Here is a 19980-nt window from a genome sequence, read left to right on the forward strand (position 1 = left end):
TTATATTTAAACGGTATGTGCACCTTTATTATGGACAGTGATCTGGGATATTCATCTATGTACCTGAAAAGACTCAAGATGCGCTTTACTGTTGGCTGCTTTTTGTATTGCTCAGTTCAGTGGACCTTTAAGCATTCTTTCTCTCTTTGCGTCCCTTCTTTTGCGTTTCTGCCCTGTGTTGCCTGTCTCTTTTCCCTCCTTTCTCTTTTAGCGCTGACAATTGCTGTGCAGACATTGATTTCTTTTTGGCTTATATAACATGTTTATGAATAATACAGAGTAGCTCTGACCATAGATGCAATGATCAAGAGTACCGTAAGTTAACTAGAAGGAAGGATTAATACATGTCTGCACAATCAATAAAGCATGCAGAATTTGTTTGTAACCATGGAACAGCGGCTTACATTTTCAAAGCCAGTATCGGTACATTTAAACCTTGCTCTGGAAATGCCCCTAAATGCCCATTTTTGGATAGAGTTTACATAACCTTGACCCTTTTATGGCATTCTTTGCAGGGTTGCCTGAGCAGAATACCTTGTCTTATCAAGCTCCTTCAAGCCAGGTCAGTGAAGCCAGGGTACGGAGTTTCCCTGTTCTCGCGATCATGAGGAACCCTTGTTTTGGCCTCCACCAATTCAGCACTCACATATATGCATTAGGTTGGCAAGAATATCCATCTCCTCTTCAAATATTGTACATTTATGACATAGTGGTGGAATTTCACATGACACATAACAGAATTTCTGCAGTCATTATTTACTATTAGGTTACCGGGAGGAAACAATGTGTGGCTTTCATTATAAAACCATCAGAAAGTTCTAGACAAAAGCAGAATCTGGGCCAGTTCTACATTACAGTATCCAGGTTTAGGATAACACCTTGCCAAGAAGCAAATCAAATGTGCAAGTGATCCCAGACAAGTGCTAATAGTTATGGATGAGTTTGGGGAAGGCTGTAAAAGTTATTTCCAGTCATTTCAGGTCTAACATTCTAAATTTAGGATTGTTTACTAATGGGGGAGTTATATGAAGGACCCAGCTCAGATATTAAGAATAGGTGTCCTAGAAAAGTGACCAAACCCAAAACATGGTGTCAGGGTTATAAAAGACTGTATTAAAGCGGTACTGTCATATTGAGCACTTATGGCATATAAGCATGATATTCCTTATGGGTGCAGGACCTCTGTAAACCTCACCTAATAAGAGAATAGGGGTCTATTGACCGCCACTGCATTCCCCATATGTCTCAATGTAGTTGTTGGCCATGAATGTCAGTGTTAAGCTCTTTCTGTAAATTCTACAGACCGTAAAGGGTTATCCACAGAATAAGCCTCAACCACTGATCGGTGGGGTATAAGCACCCAGTATCTCCTCCAATCAGACTAAGCAGTGAACATGGGCCAGAAGCCCTGTGCTGTTCAGGGTATGGTGGTGGTTCCAGGTAACGCAACTTCTATTCACTTCAATGTGAAATGCAAGTGTGGCCATTTCTCCTTTGAAGTGTTGGGACAAGGGAGGTAACTAAAGTTGAGGTGAAACCAGTCCATATAAAGCGTTTATGGCATATCTTGTTAATATGCAATAAACGTCTAATGGAAATACCCTTTAATGTGGACCTTTCAGCAGGTTTTTAGATATATTTATAATAGTTTATAATGTAAGGGCATGGCAGTATAGGGTTTTTGACCCTGAAGCCTCTCATTAGTTAATTGACCCCACCAGCACAAAAATATCAGAGTTCTAAGATGCATATTAGGCTTTGGAGCCCACTGGGCATACCCATCGGCCACTAGAGCCAAGCAAAAATTGTAATAAGAGGCCAAAATGTAATAAAATAACATTAAAACCACCAATCCCCTGTCTGATCCCACAGCATTCCAGTGTAAAAGTTCCCGCAGGCAAGCCAGTCTTTGTTTACTGGCAGTGGCCTCAGAGGTCACTTGCCATACTACTGCATCATGGCTCTCATTGGTGAGCGGTAATGGCAATAGTACTGCACTCCACTGCTAAGGCCACTGATTGGCTGCAGTGGTCACATGTTTAGTAAACAGAGACCAGGGCACACACCTGAGGTTCTACGCTGGATTACCATGAGTTCAGACAGGTAGGTTGAGGTTTTTATGTTAATTTATAACATTTAGGAAATGTTAATGGGTGTATAACTCTTTTATGGAGTGGCCCTACATAAACGGCGTCATTCTTGTCTATGGTGATAATACTAGATACAGCCCATGGACAAGAGTGCCATTGTTTTCTTGGGAAAAAACAGATCCTTTTCTCCATTCTCCTGCCTTTAATGGCTATAGGGTATGATGTTATTCAAGTAAAGGACAGAGGCTGTCATTTCTCATGATGCTACGTAAGGTAAACTGTTATTGCGGAAGTGAGCAGTCCTGGCACAGTTAACTGGCATATAGCTAAAGTGCATTGATTTTTTTTTCTCCACCAAGAAAACTTCAATAAATATATCATAAAGCCTTTACTGTTCAGCATCTCCACGTAACAGCGTATTCCCAGCCTCTCTGAAGTGCGAGCCGTGCCGCACCGCCTGACGCTGCCGTTTTTCATAAGAAATAATAATTTCATTGGCATGGTGTATACACAGTGCAGTTACTAAACCAGTATCTAATATCCTGGGTCTGTGCAATGAGCGATCCTTTATAGTCAGGGATAGAAGCCCTGTTTAACTGCGCCAGTGTTTTCCAACCAGTGTGCCTCCAGCGGTTGCAAAACTACCACTCCCAGAATGCCCAGACAACCAAAGGCTGTAGTTGTAGTTTTGCACCAGCTGGAGGCCCCCTGGTTGGTAAACACTGCACTATGCAATGATAAGATGACAGCATGAAGGGGTGTTTTGTTTGTGGTCTGTAGCCAGAGAGTCACATAGTTCTGCGTATGAACAGTAGGCAATGTTTGAGGTATTGCAGCTGAGTCCTATTTAAGTTAATGGAGCCAAGTTGTAATGCCACACACAACCTGAGGACAGGGGTGGTGCTGTTTCCTAAACAAATCAACTCTTAAATCTTGGATTATCCCTTTAAGACTAGGTTCTTTTTCTGAGAAAAAGGAAAATAATGGCACCAGATTCTTTACATGACAGACACCATTAACGCCTGACAGACCCCAATGACTATATTTGCGTCCATTGGGTTTCCATCCTGGTATCTGTCTCTGCAATATCAGACACAACCCATGGACAAAAGTGGTGCAGCCATGTGCTTCTAGTCTTATACAACTACATATTTAGGAAAGTCCTGTTGATAAGGAATAGAGGTTTTCAATCACTGGGACCCCCAGTTTCCAAAAATTTAGGACAAACATCCTCCACATGATAGGAGCGGCAGTGCACAGTTCATTCTTTATGGGGCTTTCTAACATTGCCGAGTTCAGCAATGTTCGGAAAACCATAGAGACTTAATGGAGTGCTAGTCACGTATGCGGAGGGATCAAGCAGTTTGATTTAGACCAGTTCCCATGGGAAATAACAGGAGTCTGTCAGCGGCTTACCCTCCTCACCCTATTGATATGCTCTCATGCATCATCCGTATTGGGCCATGCTTGATGTTGGCAGAGCAGGCAGCTACTAAGGGAATCTGTCATCTTGGAGACCCCATTGGCCTCTCCAAAACCCTGCTCAACCACCACCAATCTTTATTGATTTTACCTTTTTTAAAAGATATGTCAGTGAAGTTCACCAGGACTGGCTAAAGCCTCTGGGGACCACCAATGGTTCAAGCAGCTTTAAAGTGATGACAGGTCCAACTTAATATGTATGGCCAGTATAATTCTTTATCAATGGACTCCATATAGTCTCTGAGACCTTCTCATTGTGACCAGACAGTACAGAAAGTATATTGCGAAGAGTCTGCACATAGTGAGTGCTTTTCTGTAGACTAATATATAGTCATGGAGATCCCCTTTAAGAGAATAAATCAGGTGCCTGGCAGTTCACGTTTCCCTGTAAGGCCTGTACTTATAATAGCATTTTCATTGTTGACTGCTTCATTTTTACACTCAGGTCAGTAGCTTTGCATCTGCCCCTTTTGGTAAAATATTATGCATATACTCATGTTAGACATTCTCCTATCTTATAAGTGTAAAGGTCCTATGGGAGAATTTCCCAAGCTAGAGAGGCAATTTAGAATCATACATTTATAAGTATGGTTTCTATTATCTCTCCAGGGTCACCATTGTTTTTAACGCAAGAATTCCTGGATGGATATGGCCTTTCCGACTCAGGCCTATGCTTCTAGAATTAGCACAAAAGAAAAATGAGTCCTTTAAGTAACTAATAATACATGTATGCCTGGAACGCCTGCTCTATGGATGTGGAGCTTGATGTTTTTAAGTTCTTCTTCTGAACTGATTGTTATATTGTACCATTAAGTTCCCATTAAACAATCTGCACTTGGATGTTCGGAACAGCGGACCAAAGAGCTGCATTAAGCTCCTGATCAAATAAGTGCTGATGGTGAAGTAACCCAATCCCTTTAATCCTTGTTCATTGCAATTGGAGACCTGCAGTGGGATGAAAGGTCCTCTATATTACAACCTGACATGCTGTATCCTGCCTTGATGGGTGTTAGGCCTGTTCTTTTGCTATAAATTACAAACATTTAACGTTGCTTTTACATGTCCGTAAAGGGAATTGAAGGCAGAACTAGATTTTTCTTTTAGAAATAAATTATAATAAATTTATCTTGTAACTACTTTCTATTGGTTGACTATGACTTTGTGTTGATCATTTATGTAGCTCTTTGCTTCCATTATTGTTGGCTGCACATCCCTTAGGATGATGTGCTGCTAACGTACAGGGATTTTTAAACCAGCATAAAGGAGTTGTTGAGCTTAAGAAGCAACCTGTATTTGGTCTCAAAAAGTAAAATAAAACAACTTACCATAGGGCATATATCTTCAATATCAGCTGTGCTGTCTCCCTTTGTAAGCTGGGAAGTCATGTCACAGGCTCTCGGAGCAGTCTGCTCCATCCCTCTTCCCTCGTATTATTGGTTATTAGATTTATGACCAATTCTCACTCAGTAATTTCTGTCAGAATTGCCTTTCTGCTGCCTTAACTAATGAATCATAAATTTAATGAGCTACCCCTTCATGTCACTGGACTCGTCCCGTGCTGACAGGAGGGATGGAACAGACTGCTTTGAGAGCCTGTGACATATCGTCACAGATTACAAGGGAAGCAGCATGGCCGATATAGAAGAGCTCTGCACTATGGCTAATAACATTACGTTAGTCAGCTGCTTTATTATACTTTTTGACACTAAACGCAGGTTGTTTCTTTTGCCGGGCAACCCCTTAAAAATTAAATCAGCCAACCACAGAACAAGCATTTGCTTATTTGTCGTAAGATTGCTGGGCCAACCAATAATTGCCCTTTGTAATAGGGCCTTTAGACAGTATTATTAAATCTTAGTCATTATTTGTATCCTATTTCTGTTGTTTATTGGCCATGTTATATACCTTACATCTCCTATGTAGTTTTTAATCTGGTTACTTCCAAAAGTTCACTCCATTGGAATGTAAAGTGTGGCGGTTCAGATAAGCGTTCTTGTCCCTCTGTGTAGCTGCCCGCTCTATAAGCCAGGTCAATGCGGATAAGAGCTAACTTATTGCTTACTATGGGACCATGAAGAGCTTAACATTATGCTGTTTGTATCCAATACAGTTTCATGTTGTTTTCATTGTTCTATAATCCACATAATAGCATTTAGATATCAAGTGGCCAACAGAGAGCGCGAGATAAAACAAGAACTCAAACAAAATTATTCTAACAGATGGCGAAGCTTAAACAATTTTTTCCAACTTATACTATCATGGTGATAAAGTAATTTTTTTTTAGGAAACAAAATACTTATTCTGTAGTGCTGTACTGCTACTGTGTATTATCACTTCCATCCACCCTTTTCCCAATGGAGCTCACTATCTAAAATGCTAAAGTACATAGAAAGCCAATCCCAGCACAGCAGAACCACACTTATTACTGCGAATGTCTGTGGATTGGTCATGCAGTTATTGCCCGTCTGGTTTTTACTGTGAAACATGTTGTTTTAAGATGTAACATGTTAAAACAAAATGTTTCACAGTAAAAAATTGTGTAGCCAAAAAGCACTTCTTGTTCTTAGCTTTTTTTTTTTGCAAATAAAATTCCAGCAAGGCAGGAAATAACGGCAGGAAGGCGCTGCAGCGCCTTCCTGGCGTTATGTCCTGCCTTGCTGGCATTTTATATGCACAAAGAAAATAAAGCTAAGCACAAGATGCGGTAAGTGGCCTTTTGTTATTCTATTTTTATGTTTTGGTCTTACCTGTTGGTTCTAAGAGATTTAGCACCTCCGCGAGCTTCTCCGTTCAGCCTCTCCAGTTAGTACACGACCATAGCGGCAATTCAGAGGTGTAATTTTCGGTTGTTATGCCAACTTCTGTATCTATTTGTTTGCTGAAAGCAATAAAAATGGCTGAAAAAAAACTGTGAGAACATAACAATGGCTGAAAATAAAACTCAAAAATATAGTGTGTGAACAAAGCCTTAGGGTCCATGCACACTACGGATTTTCCAGAGCGGAGTTCCGCTTGGTAATTCTGGTGCAGCAGTGTACATTATCGAGTTTTAGTGCAAGAATTTATTTTAGAGGCAGACTCCAAGTTACGCTACCATTTATTTTGACGGGTCCACTGGTGGCCTGCAAATCTGCCACTATTGCGGACTGTCTGCAGACCCATACAAGTGAATGGTAGCGTAACTCGATGTGGATTTCTCCCGGCAGGAAACCCGCTGCTAGTTAGAAGCGTGTGAACGTACCCTGATGGGAGGAAATCCACAAATTTATTTTCTGCAGCGATATACTGAGGCATGGAAACTGTCTGGAATAATGTGGCGTCACACAGTTTACCCATAGGTACTGTATACAGGGAACGAGAATAACATGTATGCAAAGAGAAACCAACAGTTGTATTTACACACCACCTAGTGTTAGAAGGCATGCAAAAAAAACTTGTGTGCCTCTATCCTGTCTAATGATCATAAGATCAAGTACATCTATAATGCAATTTAAATTGAATATGTCAAACTGTATAAGTGCATGCATTGTTAGTAACAGTAGTTTTTGTCAATATTGTCGGCAAAAGTATAGCAGTTAATGATTTAATGATATTATTACAATAAGACACTATTATCATCTGTCTACATTTAAGCATTAAAGGGGTATTCCAGGAAAAAACTTTTTTATATATATCAACTGGCTCCAGAAAGTTAAACAGATTTGTAAATTACTTCTATTAAAAAATCTTAATCCTTTCAGTACTTATGAGCTTCTGAAGTTAAGGTTGTTCTTTCCTGTCTAAGTGCTCTCTGATGACACCTGTCTCGGGAAATGCCCGGCTTAGAAGAGGTTTGCTATGGGGATTTGCTTCTAAACTGGGCGTTTCCCGAGACAGGTGTCATCAGAGAGGATTTAGACAGAAAAGAACAACCTTAACTTCAGAAGCTCATAAGTACTGAAAGGATTAAGATTTTTTTAATAGAAGTAATTTACAAATCTGTTTAACTTTCTGGAGCCAGTTGATATATAAAAAAAAGTTTTTTCCTGGAATACCCCTTTAAGTGCAGATCTGATGTTGGAATATTTGTGATATTTGTTCTGCAGTCAAATACACATTGTACACATCAAATACACATTGACCCCCTGCAATTACTTAAAATGATAGTCATGGTACCCCCATGAGGTTAGTAGAGCCTACACAATGGCGTAGTACCCACAGTTCTCTTACATGTTCTAGGAGAGTAGTAATGTCTGATCTATTTGTGGTTCCAATGATATGATATATAATGTGGTAAGAGCAAGGGATGTCCAGCGGGGATGTCAGGCAATACGAAAATGTATTCAGCCATAACACCAAACGATGACAAGTGACGCGTTTCGGCCTTATACTTACATAATGTGATATGCTGAAAGGTGTAAAGTGCTTGTTACATTAACAATTCAATTTATATTAACTTTGGAATGTAACATTTTAATGTGTTTTTAAATTTAGGATATTACCTTAAGAAACAGACAAAAAGGAAACACGGTCACTGAGGATAAGATTACTTCTCTATAGGTAACACACATGTATAGGGCAATTAAACAAGGCTGCACGCCAACTAAGCTTTACCGCTAAGGTGAGTTCATATTCATGACAAAACTCACGGTTTATGTAGAAATGTTCTTCTTATTTTTATTCCATTTTGTTTCATTTTTCACATGAAGCCGTCTTGCAGGATGTAGTATACCAGCAAGAAGTTAGACATTAGCTGAAGCTTCCCAAGTCATGGCACAACGTTTCAGGGGTGGACCCCCTTATTCATGCCCACTAACTGACGGGAGCATGAGAACCTTAGTAAGAGCACCACAGCTGCAATTAATTAAAAATACTTAGACTGCGCTTATAACTTAAAGGGGAACTCCGCTGCCCTGCTCCCCAGCGTCCGGACGTTTATTGTCCTGAACGCAGTGTGCGGGCTTCCGTGTTCAGGGCCGCCCTTCGTGACGTCACGCCCGCCCCCTCAACAAAAGTCTATGGGACTTCACACCCCCTATGGCCCCCTTCCCATGGATTTTCATTGAAGGGGCTGGTGTGACGTTACGAGGGGCAGCCCTGAACACGGAAGCCCGCACACAGCATTGGGAACAATAAACTTCCGGGCGCTGGGGAGCGGAGCTCCGGAAGCAGGGCAGCGGAGTACTCCTTTAAGTTATCGATAACACCGCTTACTGGGTCTTACAAAAATACATTAAAACTACAGTTTTCATTCATGCCTCTCGACATGCCAAAACGTTTCTCTCTGAAGCAAGCATTGGCGGTTGGAATCTTCAACTGTTACCTGTTCCAAAATCTTCCATCTCAGCTCAGAAACTTGATGGCCTTGTTCTTTAAAGTGACGTGCAACGGTGGTTTCACCATATTTAGTGGATGTAAGTTCTAATATATCTTGTGTACTTCATTGTAGGGCTTTCCTTATTGCTGACTTGTGTTCTGTAATACGGATTTTAATATTTCTAGATGTTTGTCTTACATAGCCCTTACCACAAGCGCATTTTAATAGGTAAAATCCTTTAATATTAATTTTATGACCCTTTCTAGGATGTTGTACTGCATCCCCTTTAATAATGTTATTGCAATTTGTGCACGATAAACAAGGAAATGTCTCTTGTTTACAGGCAGACAAAAATGTTTGTCTGTCTTTCTTTTATACAGAAGTGTCATTTTTGATCAGTCTATCACCAATTGATTTTCCTTTCTTATGTACATACATAGGTAAATCAGAAAATAATTTCCCATATTTAGGGTCAGTTCTAAGTAATCCCCAATATTTTTTAATAGTTTTTTTGACCAAATTACTTCTTGTATCATATGTAACTACATATAAGACGTGATTCTTTTCTTTCCTCTTTTTTTCGGGGCGTTTCTTAAGTTGTTCTCTTGCTAGTTTACCAATCTCATTTTTTTTCAGATTTTTTTGTTGATTATATCCTTTTGCTGTAAATTTTTTAACTATTTTTTTGACTCACTGGTTTATGTTCTTCATTTGTACATTCACTCACTTGTTTATATTCTTCATCTGTACGTGTCCGAATAAATTGACTCCTGGGCAAACCTCTAAAAACCGCAGGAGAGTGGTAGCTACATTTACGCAACATATTGTTTCTATCAGTTGGCTTTGTATACAGTGTTGTTTTAAATGCCTGTTCAGTCTTTTTAACCTCAACATCCAGAAAATGTATAATATTTGCATCATAAGTTAAGTGAACCATTTAACTGCTCAACAAAACAATGTTTTTTCACTATCATGCCATAATAAGAACACGTCATCCACGTAGCGAAGCCACATGGATGACTCGTTCAATAATCCTGGCAAAAAGATGTTTCGATCCTCAAAAGATGTCAGAAATACATTAGCTAGCGAAGGGGCTAATGAAGACCCCATTGATACGCCGTATATTTGTAAAAAAAATATTCAGCATCACAACGAAAGTAATTCTTAATCAGAACAAAATCTAATAGTGTCATGAGGAACGATAGCATCCTGTTTTCAAGAGTTGCATTCTTCGTACACGTTCACTGCCCTCTTCCTGAGGGATATTAGTATACATGCTTTGAACATATAATGTACATTTAAAAAAAAGTGACATCGCTGCAAGGAATTTTTTTTCCAGCTGTAACAAGAAATCGGTGGTATCTACTAAACATCTAGGCAATGTTTTTTTACCTCTTTTTGTAAAAAATTGTCCACAAGGACCACGAGAGGCTGAAGCAGGGAGCCCGATCTTGAAACGATCAGGCGCCCAGGGGGCCTGTCGCGGTCCTTTTGGACCTTGGGTTATGTGTATACAAAACAGGTACCCTGGGATAATCAGTAATGAGAGACTTTGCCATTTTTTCTGTAATCGCACCATCTTGTAAGCTCTGTGTAATATATGCATCCACTATCTTTTTAAGCTCACTGGTTGGATCATTTTTTTTATCTCTTATAAACGTTCTCATCCGCTAGCGGACTATAGATTTCTGCCACATAATTTTTATTCATAACAACAATGGCCCTTCCCTTGTCAGCTCTTTTTATTACAAGGGAGGGGCCATTCTGCAATGATTTCAATGCTGTTTGCTCAGTTTTTCTTAAATTGGACTTAACATAAGACACATTAGACTGTTCCTCGAAACGTTAATGCCGAGAGGCATCGAGGAAAACTGTAGTTTTAATGTATTTTTGTAAGACCCAGTAAACGATTTTATAGATAACTTAAGTTATAAGCGCAATTTAACATTTTCGAAGTCTTTTTAATTAATTGCAGCTGGTCTGCTCTTACTAAGGTTCTCATCTTCCCGTCAGTCAGTGCACATGAATAAGGGGTCCGCCCCTGAAACGTTGTGCCATGACTGTTAGCGAATGTCTAACTTCTTGCTGCATGATTGCTGCTATACCTACGTCCTGCAAGACGACTTCATGTGAAAAATGAAACAAAAGTTAATAAAAATAAGAAGAATATTTCTACATAAACCGTAAGTTTTGTCATGAATGTGAACTCACCTTTGCGGTAAAGCTTAGTTGGCGTGCAGCTTTGTTTAATTGCCCTATACAGGTGTGTTACCTATAGTACATAGTGGAGTTTGGTGGAGCTCCGAAAGTATGGGCACAGATTTATATCTGGGAACACAATTACATTTTGTATTCAGTGGAAGATTACTTCTCTGCCAGTTTTCGGCACTTAAAGTAATAGGCCCATGATATCACTTCCTGCCCAAACTTTAACCTTGTTGAGTCTAGTGATATAGATACATCTGTGTAAAGATAAAAATATTCATATCATTATTCAAGTATGTGTACATTGCAGTGGATGAAAACTGGGATTCATGCAGTGTCCCTATGACAGTGCTGAACTACCAGTGTACAGTGATATCATGAGGACCCAGGAGTACAGGTGCTTCTTCCTTCTTCACATGTAAAATTAAGCATTGATAAGGGATCAGGCACACTATGGGGCCCACAATCCAAATATGGAATAAGAAGCAGTAAAATTGCCCTAGATAATATAGGGTTAATGTTTTTTTTGTAGTTATGTATATATTTATTGATACTTTTTTTATTGTTTGTGATCTGTATGTGACCCGCAATGTAAAGTCCTTGTACACACTATAGTTGTAATTGATTTCTGGATTTGCGCTTGTATTCGTTGCCTCTCCAGCTCTGTAGTCTTGTTTGTTTTCTAAGTGGGTTACTAATACTGTAAATGGGTTTGTGTACTTATGCAAATGCTGCCTCTGTATTCTGCCATGTGTATTGCCTCTCGTTGAAGACTGGCCTGATTTCAAGCAGTATATGAAGTCTTATTGGAAAACATAAGGTATTCCAATAGGCTGAGGATATCCATTTAGTCCATGATCTTTGCTCATGTTTAGAATAAGATCGGCTATGTGTGGGTATTGAGCTATTTAAAATAATGCATTCCAAAAATTACACACGATCCCTTACATTAACAGAATAGAAACCTGTCTGTTCCTCCGATCTGGAATTTTGAAGATGTCCCATAAGTTGTTATGTCTTACTCTGTATGGTTGACTTAGTAATGTGGAAGGCTGCACCTTAATGTTGAGCAGAATTTTAAATGTGTTGGTTGTATACCTTTTCTGTAAATGTTCACACTGTGGTTAGGATCTGTTCCATTTCAGACAGGTATCATTACATCTTAACAGCTAGAAGATAAGGTCTTTGCCTACCAAATAATAAAAAAATATAATCCACATTGGGCTTGTCAGACCTATTGTAGGTCAGCAGATGGATCATAGGCCTAAGACTCTGTTCACACAAGCTTTATAACTTCTGTTTTTACCACCATGACGGTATTGATGGATCCATTGAGCAATATATCTCAACGGAACCTACTGACCTATAATGCATCCATTAAGATAGAATACCACAGTAAACTATGCTATACTAGGCATCACATAGTAACAAATACGACAGACCGTAACCCACTGGCAGTGAATGAACATAACCATACAATTGATTATACAATCCTACTTAAAAAAGCATTGAACCTGAAATGCAAATCTTAAGCAAGTACTTTTGTTTTGGACTCATTAATAGTAATCTTATTGAAAAACAGTCCTCTTCCTGTCTTAACATGGCTGCCCATAAAACTATACAGAAAATGCAAAAGAGAATTACATTTGGTGTCCCTTTAAGGTACCACAACACACAGCATTCCCAGAGTGGTCATATTATGATAAATTCAGGTTTAAAGGGGGTACTCCACACCCCTAGACATCTTATCCCCTATGCAAAGGATAGGGGATAAGATGTCAGATCGCCGGGGTCCCGCTGCTGGGTACCCCCGGGATCTCAGCTGCTGCACCCACCTGTAGGGCTTCCAACTCACACCGGCAACGCTGGAGGCTTCGGATCCTGACCACAATGGCGGACGAGTGTGACGTCACGACCCCGCCCCGTGTGACGTAACGACCCGCCCCCTCAATGCAAGTCTATGGGAGGTCCGTCACGCCCCCTCCCATACACACGGGGCGGAGTCGTGACGTCACGCTTGTCCGCCATTGTGGTCAGGATCCAAAGCCTCCAGCGTTGCCGGTGTGAGGTGGAAGCTGTACAGGTGGGTGCAGCAGCCGGGATCCCGGGGGTCCCCAGCAGCGGGACCCCGGCAATCTTACATCTTATCCCCTATCATTTGTATAAGGGATAAGATGTCTAGGGGTGCAGAGTACCCCTTTAAAGGGTTTGACCAAGGTTAGAGAAAAATGTTCTGTTTTTTTTATCCAGAAGTGACACCATGTCTGTCCATAGACTGTTTATGGAATTGGTTCTGGTTCACTTGAATAGGGTGTGATGCAATACCAGATACATGGACAGATATGTTTCTGGCGCTGTTCTTAAATAGGACCAATAAGCTTATACAAGAGAGATGGACTAATCACTTCTAATAATCTCTTGATTTCAAACCATGGTAGGACATACACCCTGTGAAGTGGATTCTAGCTAGATGGAGACAACAACCAGCTCAGTGGTTACCAGAATATAAAAAAAGGTTCAAATGTAAGCCTGTGTGTGATTATACATTGCTACTGCTACTCTGCCCACAAGATGCTAGTCACCTTTAGGCAAGTGGGTTAGGCTGGCCTTATTTTCATTTGTTTAGTATTGGTAGATATAAAGTAGTTGCCATACTATTATAATATTATAAACCATTGTCTTCTTCTCACCTCCCAGTCCATAACTTATCATGCCACCCATTTAATGTGCCCCCGTGTATGTTCAGTTTCATAGTAGGTAAAATTTAGAAAGCCAAAAAGTTTAAGAACATAACATAAATTAACCTTATTTTTTTATGTTTCCTTTTCAGGTAGTCTGTTTTTCCACCGAAATTCCCTGTCTCCACGAAGCTTGGGTTACGAAACAGAGCTGTCCACCATTGAGCCATCTCTCGACATCTATGACGAAAACAAGACATGAGCCGTTTTCTTAATCAGCCATTCTATCTGCTGCCCCTCTACCTCTTCTTGTACTCCCTTATTCCCCCGTCCACTCACCTCATTGTACATTAACAACTCGTGCTGCCCATTTTGTGTTGTGTCCCAAGTGAAGAGCCGAAAAACAAAGCACAGTATCCCATCCCCTCCTGCCAAAGAATTGGCAGCTGCAACATGGACAGGGGACACTCCGGTCTCTTGCTAATATGGTGCATGATGAAGCACAAAAAAACATGGAGACTGCAGACCGTTGCATTCCCACTTTTACCTCTTCTAGCTATTTATCTTTATCAGTTCTTCAATAATATCTGGATGTCAGTGGAACAATTATTTTTCTTTATGTCACGATATTCAAGAAGCTGCAGACTTTTTGCTGCTATCAGTTCATGGTTAAGTGCATTTCTGGTTTCTTCAGTGTCGATGGGAAGAAAAAACATTTCTACAGCAGTTTTTCTGCTGCTGAAGGGCTGATCCACATTTGCCTTTGGATTGTCTCTGAATGGAGGGAACAGAGAACGTCTCAATGCTTGCTTCTAGTCAAAATTTTGGTTTTCCATTTTGGTGGTACAGTGGTCGTTGCCATTTATTGGACATATGAGGGGTGTGGGAACAGGGGTCTTAATATTTAATGGGTTCATAAATATGCTTTTTCTGGTCGTCTTATTGGTGGTAGGCATTCTAAGCACCAGTTTACAGAAATAACTAAAGAAAGTAAAAGATTCAGCTTCAATTCAACATAGATAAAGCCACCAAAATGTTCACAGTGGCCTTCACGATCTTCTCTAGATGTTTGTTTTGCGTGAACAAATTATCAGTTAGAATCTCATGAGCCGAACCATTGTTGTGCTAGAAAGTCTATTGGCTTAAAAAGAGACCGGAGGGTTGGACACTTCTAGTAGGAGCGTGACTACACTGAACTTTCTCTTCTAGTAGACCTGTAGTGATTGACTACTATATTTGGGCTTCTGACCAGTCTCCTAGTTCAGTAATGGACATTCTTCAGGTTACTGCTGTAACTTACTAACAAGTATTCAGCTGTTCATATTTAAAAAATAATGGTCGGAATAAAAAGTGATCATTATACATCAGCAAAACTTCCTGTTATTGTGCTTTTTGTCAATGTGACCGGGTTAAAAGGAATCAATAGAGCGAGTAATCAAGGAATAGCACCAACATTCATTGTGCGACAGACAGGACAGAAACGGGTCCTAAAGACAAAACAACTGGAACCACTGTCCACAGAGTAATGGTATAGTCTGGGATGGGCAGATTCACACTTGCTAGCCACAGGGCAGCAAAACTCTTGGTCCTTCTCCAGATGTGTGTCACTTTAGATGTGTTGGCCTCAGCAGCAACTCCCTGCACCAGTGTAGCAATGACATTTTCAATATCCCAAGAAGGTGCTGGCCTTAGCTCCTCACTAGGTCTACCTGAAGACATGGCTGTCATCAGGGCATTACTGGCTGTACTGCTGTCATGGGCCCAGGCCAAATTAAGTCATGGGATCCAGTAGGTTCGGCAGTATGAAGGACAGGAATCTCTGATGGCAGTCCTGTCTAAAGGACCTTCTAAGCAAAGGTAATTCTAATATCCCAAGAAAGTGCTAGCGGCAGCAACAGCTCTTGACTCCAATGAGAATCTTACACATGCAGTTTAATTTTCTAGGTGCCGTAGTCAATAGCGACTGCGGCATCTAAGTGGTTAGACAAAAGGATTTATTACGATTAAATAAATAAAATTTATATAAAAGAAACAAATTATAACCCACCTGTCAGAATTCCATTTTTTATAAAACAGCCCATTATAAAATTCTGACTACCTGTAGCTATCACCCATTTGATGTATGCTGTATATAGCTGACTTCATCAAGCTTTCCCTAGTGGTGGCTGACGGCATTCAATATTGTATTACTTTGTATTATGTAGTTATCCAAGTTGCAGATGTGGTATAAGAAGTAAAAAAAAAAATATTACTAAGCTCTTTGACACTTTGGGTGTTCTGCTCTTTTTTTTTTTTTTTAACTAGTGGATGCAGGTGACTAGCACAGCTATTCAGTGGCCTTAGTGGTCATATTCTGTACTATTGGCATCATGGATCTCATCGCTTAGCTGTCCACATTGAATCACCCTAGGAAAGGACCAGATTTTTTTTCTTTAGTTGCTGATCATCTTTTTTTTTTTTTTTTGTCAAAAACTTGGATACACCTTTAAAGAGATTCTGTCATTACTTTCATACTGCCCGAACCATGAGTATTTGGGGCTGCCCCTGGCAGCTTTTCCCTTCCCCACCAGCTTTGATTGATAAATCTGTTTGGGTATAGGGAGAGATCTATTAATCAAGGCCAACAGAGCAGGTAGAAGCCACTGGGAACTGCCCTGGTGACTTGTGGTTTATGCAGCATGAAATTGATGACCGGTTTAAGTGCTATTTCTCACTAGGGAATTTCCGAACGGAGATATTCTAGGCAGAGATTCCGTCTGGAGCTAGGACCGCTGAGAGATGCACTGTCTTAATTGACAGCAGTTCATTTCAGAGTTGATTCCATCGAAAGAATGAACATGTTCATTCTTTCGGTGGAGTCTATAAGTTCGGAATTTGCGCTGTGGAAATTCTGTAGTGTAAATGGGGCAGCAGAATTCTATTAAAGCGGAACTCCAGTGGGAGAAAATTTCAAATCAACTAATGCAAGAAAGATTTGTAAATTACTTCTATTTACATATCTTAACCCTTCCAATACTTTCCAGCTGCTGTGTATACTACACAATTTTCTCTGTAGTATATCTGAAGTTTCTTCCAGTCTGACCACAGTGCTCTCTGCTGACACCTCTGTCGATGTCAGGAACTGTCCAGAGCAGGAGAGAATTTCTAGATTTCTTTAGGGATTTGCTTCTAATCTGGACAGTTTCTGACATGGACAGAGGTGTCAGTAGAGAGCACTGTTGTTAGACTGGAAAGAACTGCACAATTTTCTCGGAAGTATACAGCAGCTCAGAAGTACTGGAAGGGATAAGATTCTTTAATAGAAGTAATTTACAAATCTGTTTAACTTTCTGGCACCAGTTGATTTGAAAACATTTGTTTTCCACTTGTTTCCACAATTGTGTTGCACCTTCTCCCTGTTTCCCTGTGTCTGGTTAACTAAATGCACCACAACATCAAGGACATCCCGACCACCAGCACACAGCACACTGGGACGCACCACTGGGAATTCCCACCACTGTACCAACGTGCAGCCCTCCATTGTCAAAAGTAGTTCACGCCTAGGGCCGGGTTACACTGGGACTGCCACACCACTTGCAGCAACGTTGACCTATGAGGAGCATTACTAGTCCCAGCATACAACCCCCTAGATTGCCACATATCCATAGTGTGAACCCAGCCTTAAACTCCCTAAAGCCCTATCCAGATTTCCACGCCAAAATTGGTGGTCTCTCATACAGAAAGAGCATTTTCATCTTTATTAGGTAACCTAGACATCGAACAAGTTAAATCAGGAACCTATAACTAGTCAACCTACCGGAATGTGGCTCTGAGCTATTATTACTAATTAGCCTTGAAATTCTTGTTGTCAAAAGGTTTTTGGCCTCTTTATAGAGCCATTCAGCTTTCATACCCTGTTAATTCTTGAAGGTCCCAGGATCGGTAACCATTGAAAACTGAAGAAGTTGACATAATTACCTGGTATCTTGGCTTTTCTGGAATAAAGGCCATTTTCACAGCTCCTTGTATCAGCATGACTGGTAACTACTGTGAAAAAGATACAGGTCTGGATAATTGCAGGGCCGGGATTTTCAGCTGTAGCTTAGCTAAAATTACCAGGAGAATGTCTAATAATTCACAGCTTAACCCTACGCAGCCTAGACATTTGTATCTGTGTGAGGTGGTAAAGAACTCTGTGGTAAGATGTCTGCAGCAGAGCTCGCCTGTGTAGATGCCTGCTACTTGATCAGCAATATTCATATGAGTATTAAAATGTCACCTTTTCATTGGTCTGTCTGTCCTCAATTTCCTATTTATTTATTTATTTATTTATTTATGTTTTTAACATTTTTACATCTTGAAGAAAAACCCATAAAATCTTAATAAAGATCCCTGTCCTCTAGATAGATGAGAGTCCCAGAGGTGAGAACCACACCTATAAGTTGCTTATAGTATATCCTATGGATATGTCATAAATACTTAAAGGGGTTATCAAGGAATAGAAAAACAAAGCTAAATATTTCCACAAACAGCACCACATTTGTCCTCTGGTTGTGAGTGGTGATTCAATAAGGCTCTATTCATTTCAATGGAACTGAGCTGCAATACCACACCCAGGACAGGTGCGGTGCTGTTTTTTTTTTTAAGACCTCTTCTGTATTTCTTATCCTGGACAACCTCTTTACCTGTTGCTTTAATAAACTTTTGGCATGTCCTAGAGGCATGTCAGAAGTTTTCATTGGTTGGGGTCAATTGTTTAGTCCATGAGCTGAGGGCGTCTCTCCTTTCTGTCTATTTATGGGACTGAGATGGTCCTGTAGACTTGTATTATGACTCTCGGTAACAAGTCGGGAGAGATTGCGCACAGCATGCACTACTTCCAGCTCTACCTAGCGATTGGTTGATTGGTGAATGTTCCGACCCTGAAAAATCACTATGAAGGAGATTTATCATTCTTTTCATACGTATGGCTTTTATATGACAGGGTTTTTTTTAACTTACTTTTGCTTACATGTGACCTATTTATCAAATCACACGTAAGCAAAACTCGAGAACGCCGCTTATAAAAGCATTTTTTAAAGCAGAAAAGTTTTCCCTTATGTTAATAGCCGAAGTTCTTTATCTACTCTTTATTACCATTAGTGTTGCTAGGGAGTGACGGGGAGGGGGGGCATACCGCATCGGGTGACACCCTGACTGGCCTGCCTGGCACTAAATAGCTGCACTCCAACTATCCCGCAACAACCCATCCACCCTCCTCAGAAATTAAAAAAATATTAAAAACATACTATGCCGCACCATGAATATCCGTACTCTGGAGGCTTTTTGTTTAACTTTGAGCCCGCGTTTTGTGACGTTGGTGGGCGGAGTCTTGTGTCGCTGCGCTGAGGCCGGAGTTTACGTCGGAAGGAAGACAGCGCAGCACCAACAGGCACATAAACAATAGTGAAGCCACAAAAAAAATTGCTTGGCACGTTACCCACCCCTAAATTTGCATGAAGCTGTATTACTATGTATGTTTTTTTATATTTTTATTTTTTTCAAGGAAAAATTTTAGTGCCACATATGGGATATTTACGTAGTCTGTAAAAATTCTTACACAATTATTTAGTGCCTTATTCTATTTTAACACAACATTCCTCTTTATTAATTAATTTTAGTGGGTACGCCAGCATGTACGTGTCCTAAAATTAACAGGGTGTGCGGTGTGTATTTTCAACCTTAAAATTAATAGTTATTAGATATATAATTAATTTTTTCTATAATTAACATTAACATTAATTTAGTAGCTTTGTTTCATGATGCTGAACCACAACAGTTGTTAAGCCCTTCCCACAGAATGACTTATATAAACGTCAGGTTATGCTGGTAGTTTGCGCATCCTGACATTTATATAAGTCATTTAGTTAACCCGGCGATGTGCAGGATCGAACGGGTATACAGGCAGAAGTCCCGCTGTTACCAGCGGGAGACAACTTCTGCAAGCCCCCCCCCCCCCAGGACCATATGTGAATGGTCCTGGTCAGCGATCACTGTGTCTCAGCAGACTGGGAGGTGAAAGTTCTGATCCCCCGCTCTGCCCACCCCTAGAAGTCCGGGCAGAGCGGGGAAAGATGACACCGAGAGCTTCAGGGGGGGACATACTGCAGGATCGGCGCAGGCAAGTGGAGGAGGCCGCAGTGGCGTCTGCATCAGAGGCAGCAGTGGTCTCCAATCTGTACTCTTCCAGATGTTGCAAAACTACAACTCT

The 19980-nt window shown here is 40.5% G+C and overlaps 1 protein-coding gene and 1 long non-coding RNA gene across 4 annotated transcripts in view; one reads left to right on the forward strand and one right to left on the reverse strand.

Moving 5' to 3' along the window:
- LOC130267359 (uncharacterized) overlaps positions 1 to 14014 on the reverse strand; it is a 29332-nt gene extending 15318 nt beyond the window's left edge. Inside the window, exons 1-2 of the long non-coding RNA XR_008843155.1 lie at positions 13878 to 14014; positions 6320 to 6450 (exon numbers count right to left, since the gene is read on the reverse strand). This is a non-coding gene — a long non-coding RNA (uncharacterized LOC130267359). The remainder of the gene's footprint in view (positions 1 to 6319; positions 6451 to 13877) is intronic.
- RNF130 (ring finger protein 130) overlaps positions 1 to 18020 on the forward strand; it is a 220168-nt gene extending 202148 nt beyond the window's left edge. Inside the window, exon 9 of one of the 3 annotated variants that reach the window (XM_056516991.1) lies at positions 13904 to 18020. Coding sequence is in view for 2 of the 3 variants with exons in the window: in XM_056516994.1 (XP_056372969.1) it covers positions 13904 to 14013 (110 nt within the window). In the remaining variant the exon portion in view is untranslated. The remainder of the gene's footprint in view (positions 1 to 13903) is intronic. The other 2 variants (XM_056516995.1, XM_056516994.1) reach the window with 2 other exon arrangements.
- The last annotated feature ends 1960 nt before the right edge of the window (positions 18021 to 19980 follow it).

This window comes from Hyla sarda, chromosome 4, assembly GCF_029499605.1.
Source record: "Hyla sarda isolate aHylSar1 chromosome 4, aHylSar1.hap1, whole genome shotgun sequence".
NCBI lineage: Eukaryota > Metazoa > Chordata > Amphibia > Anura > Hylidae > Hyla > Hyla sarda.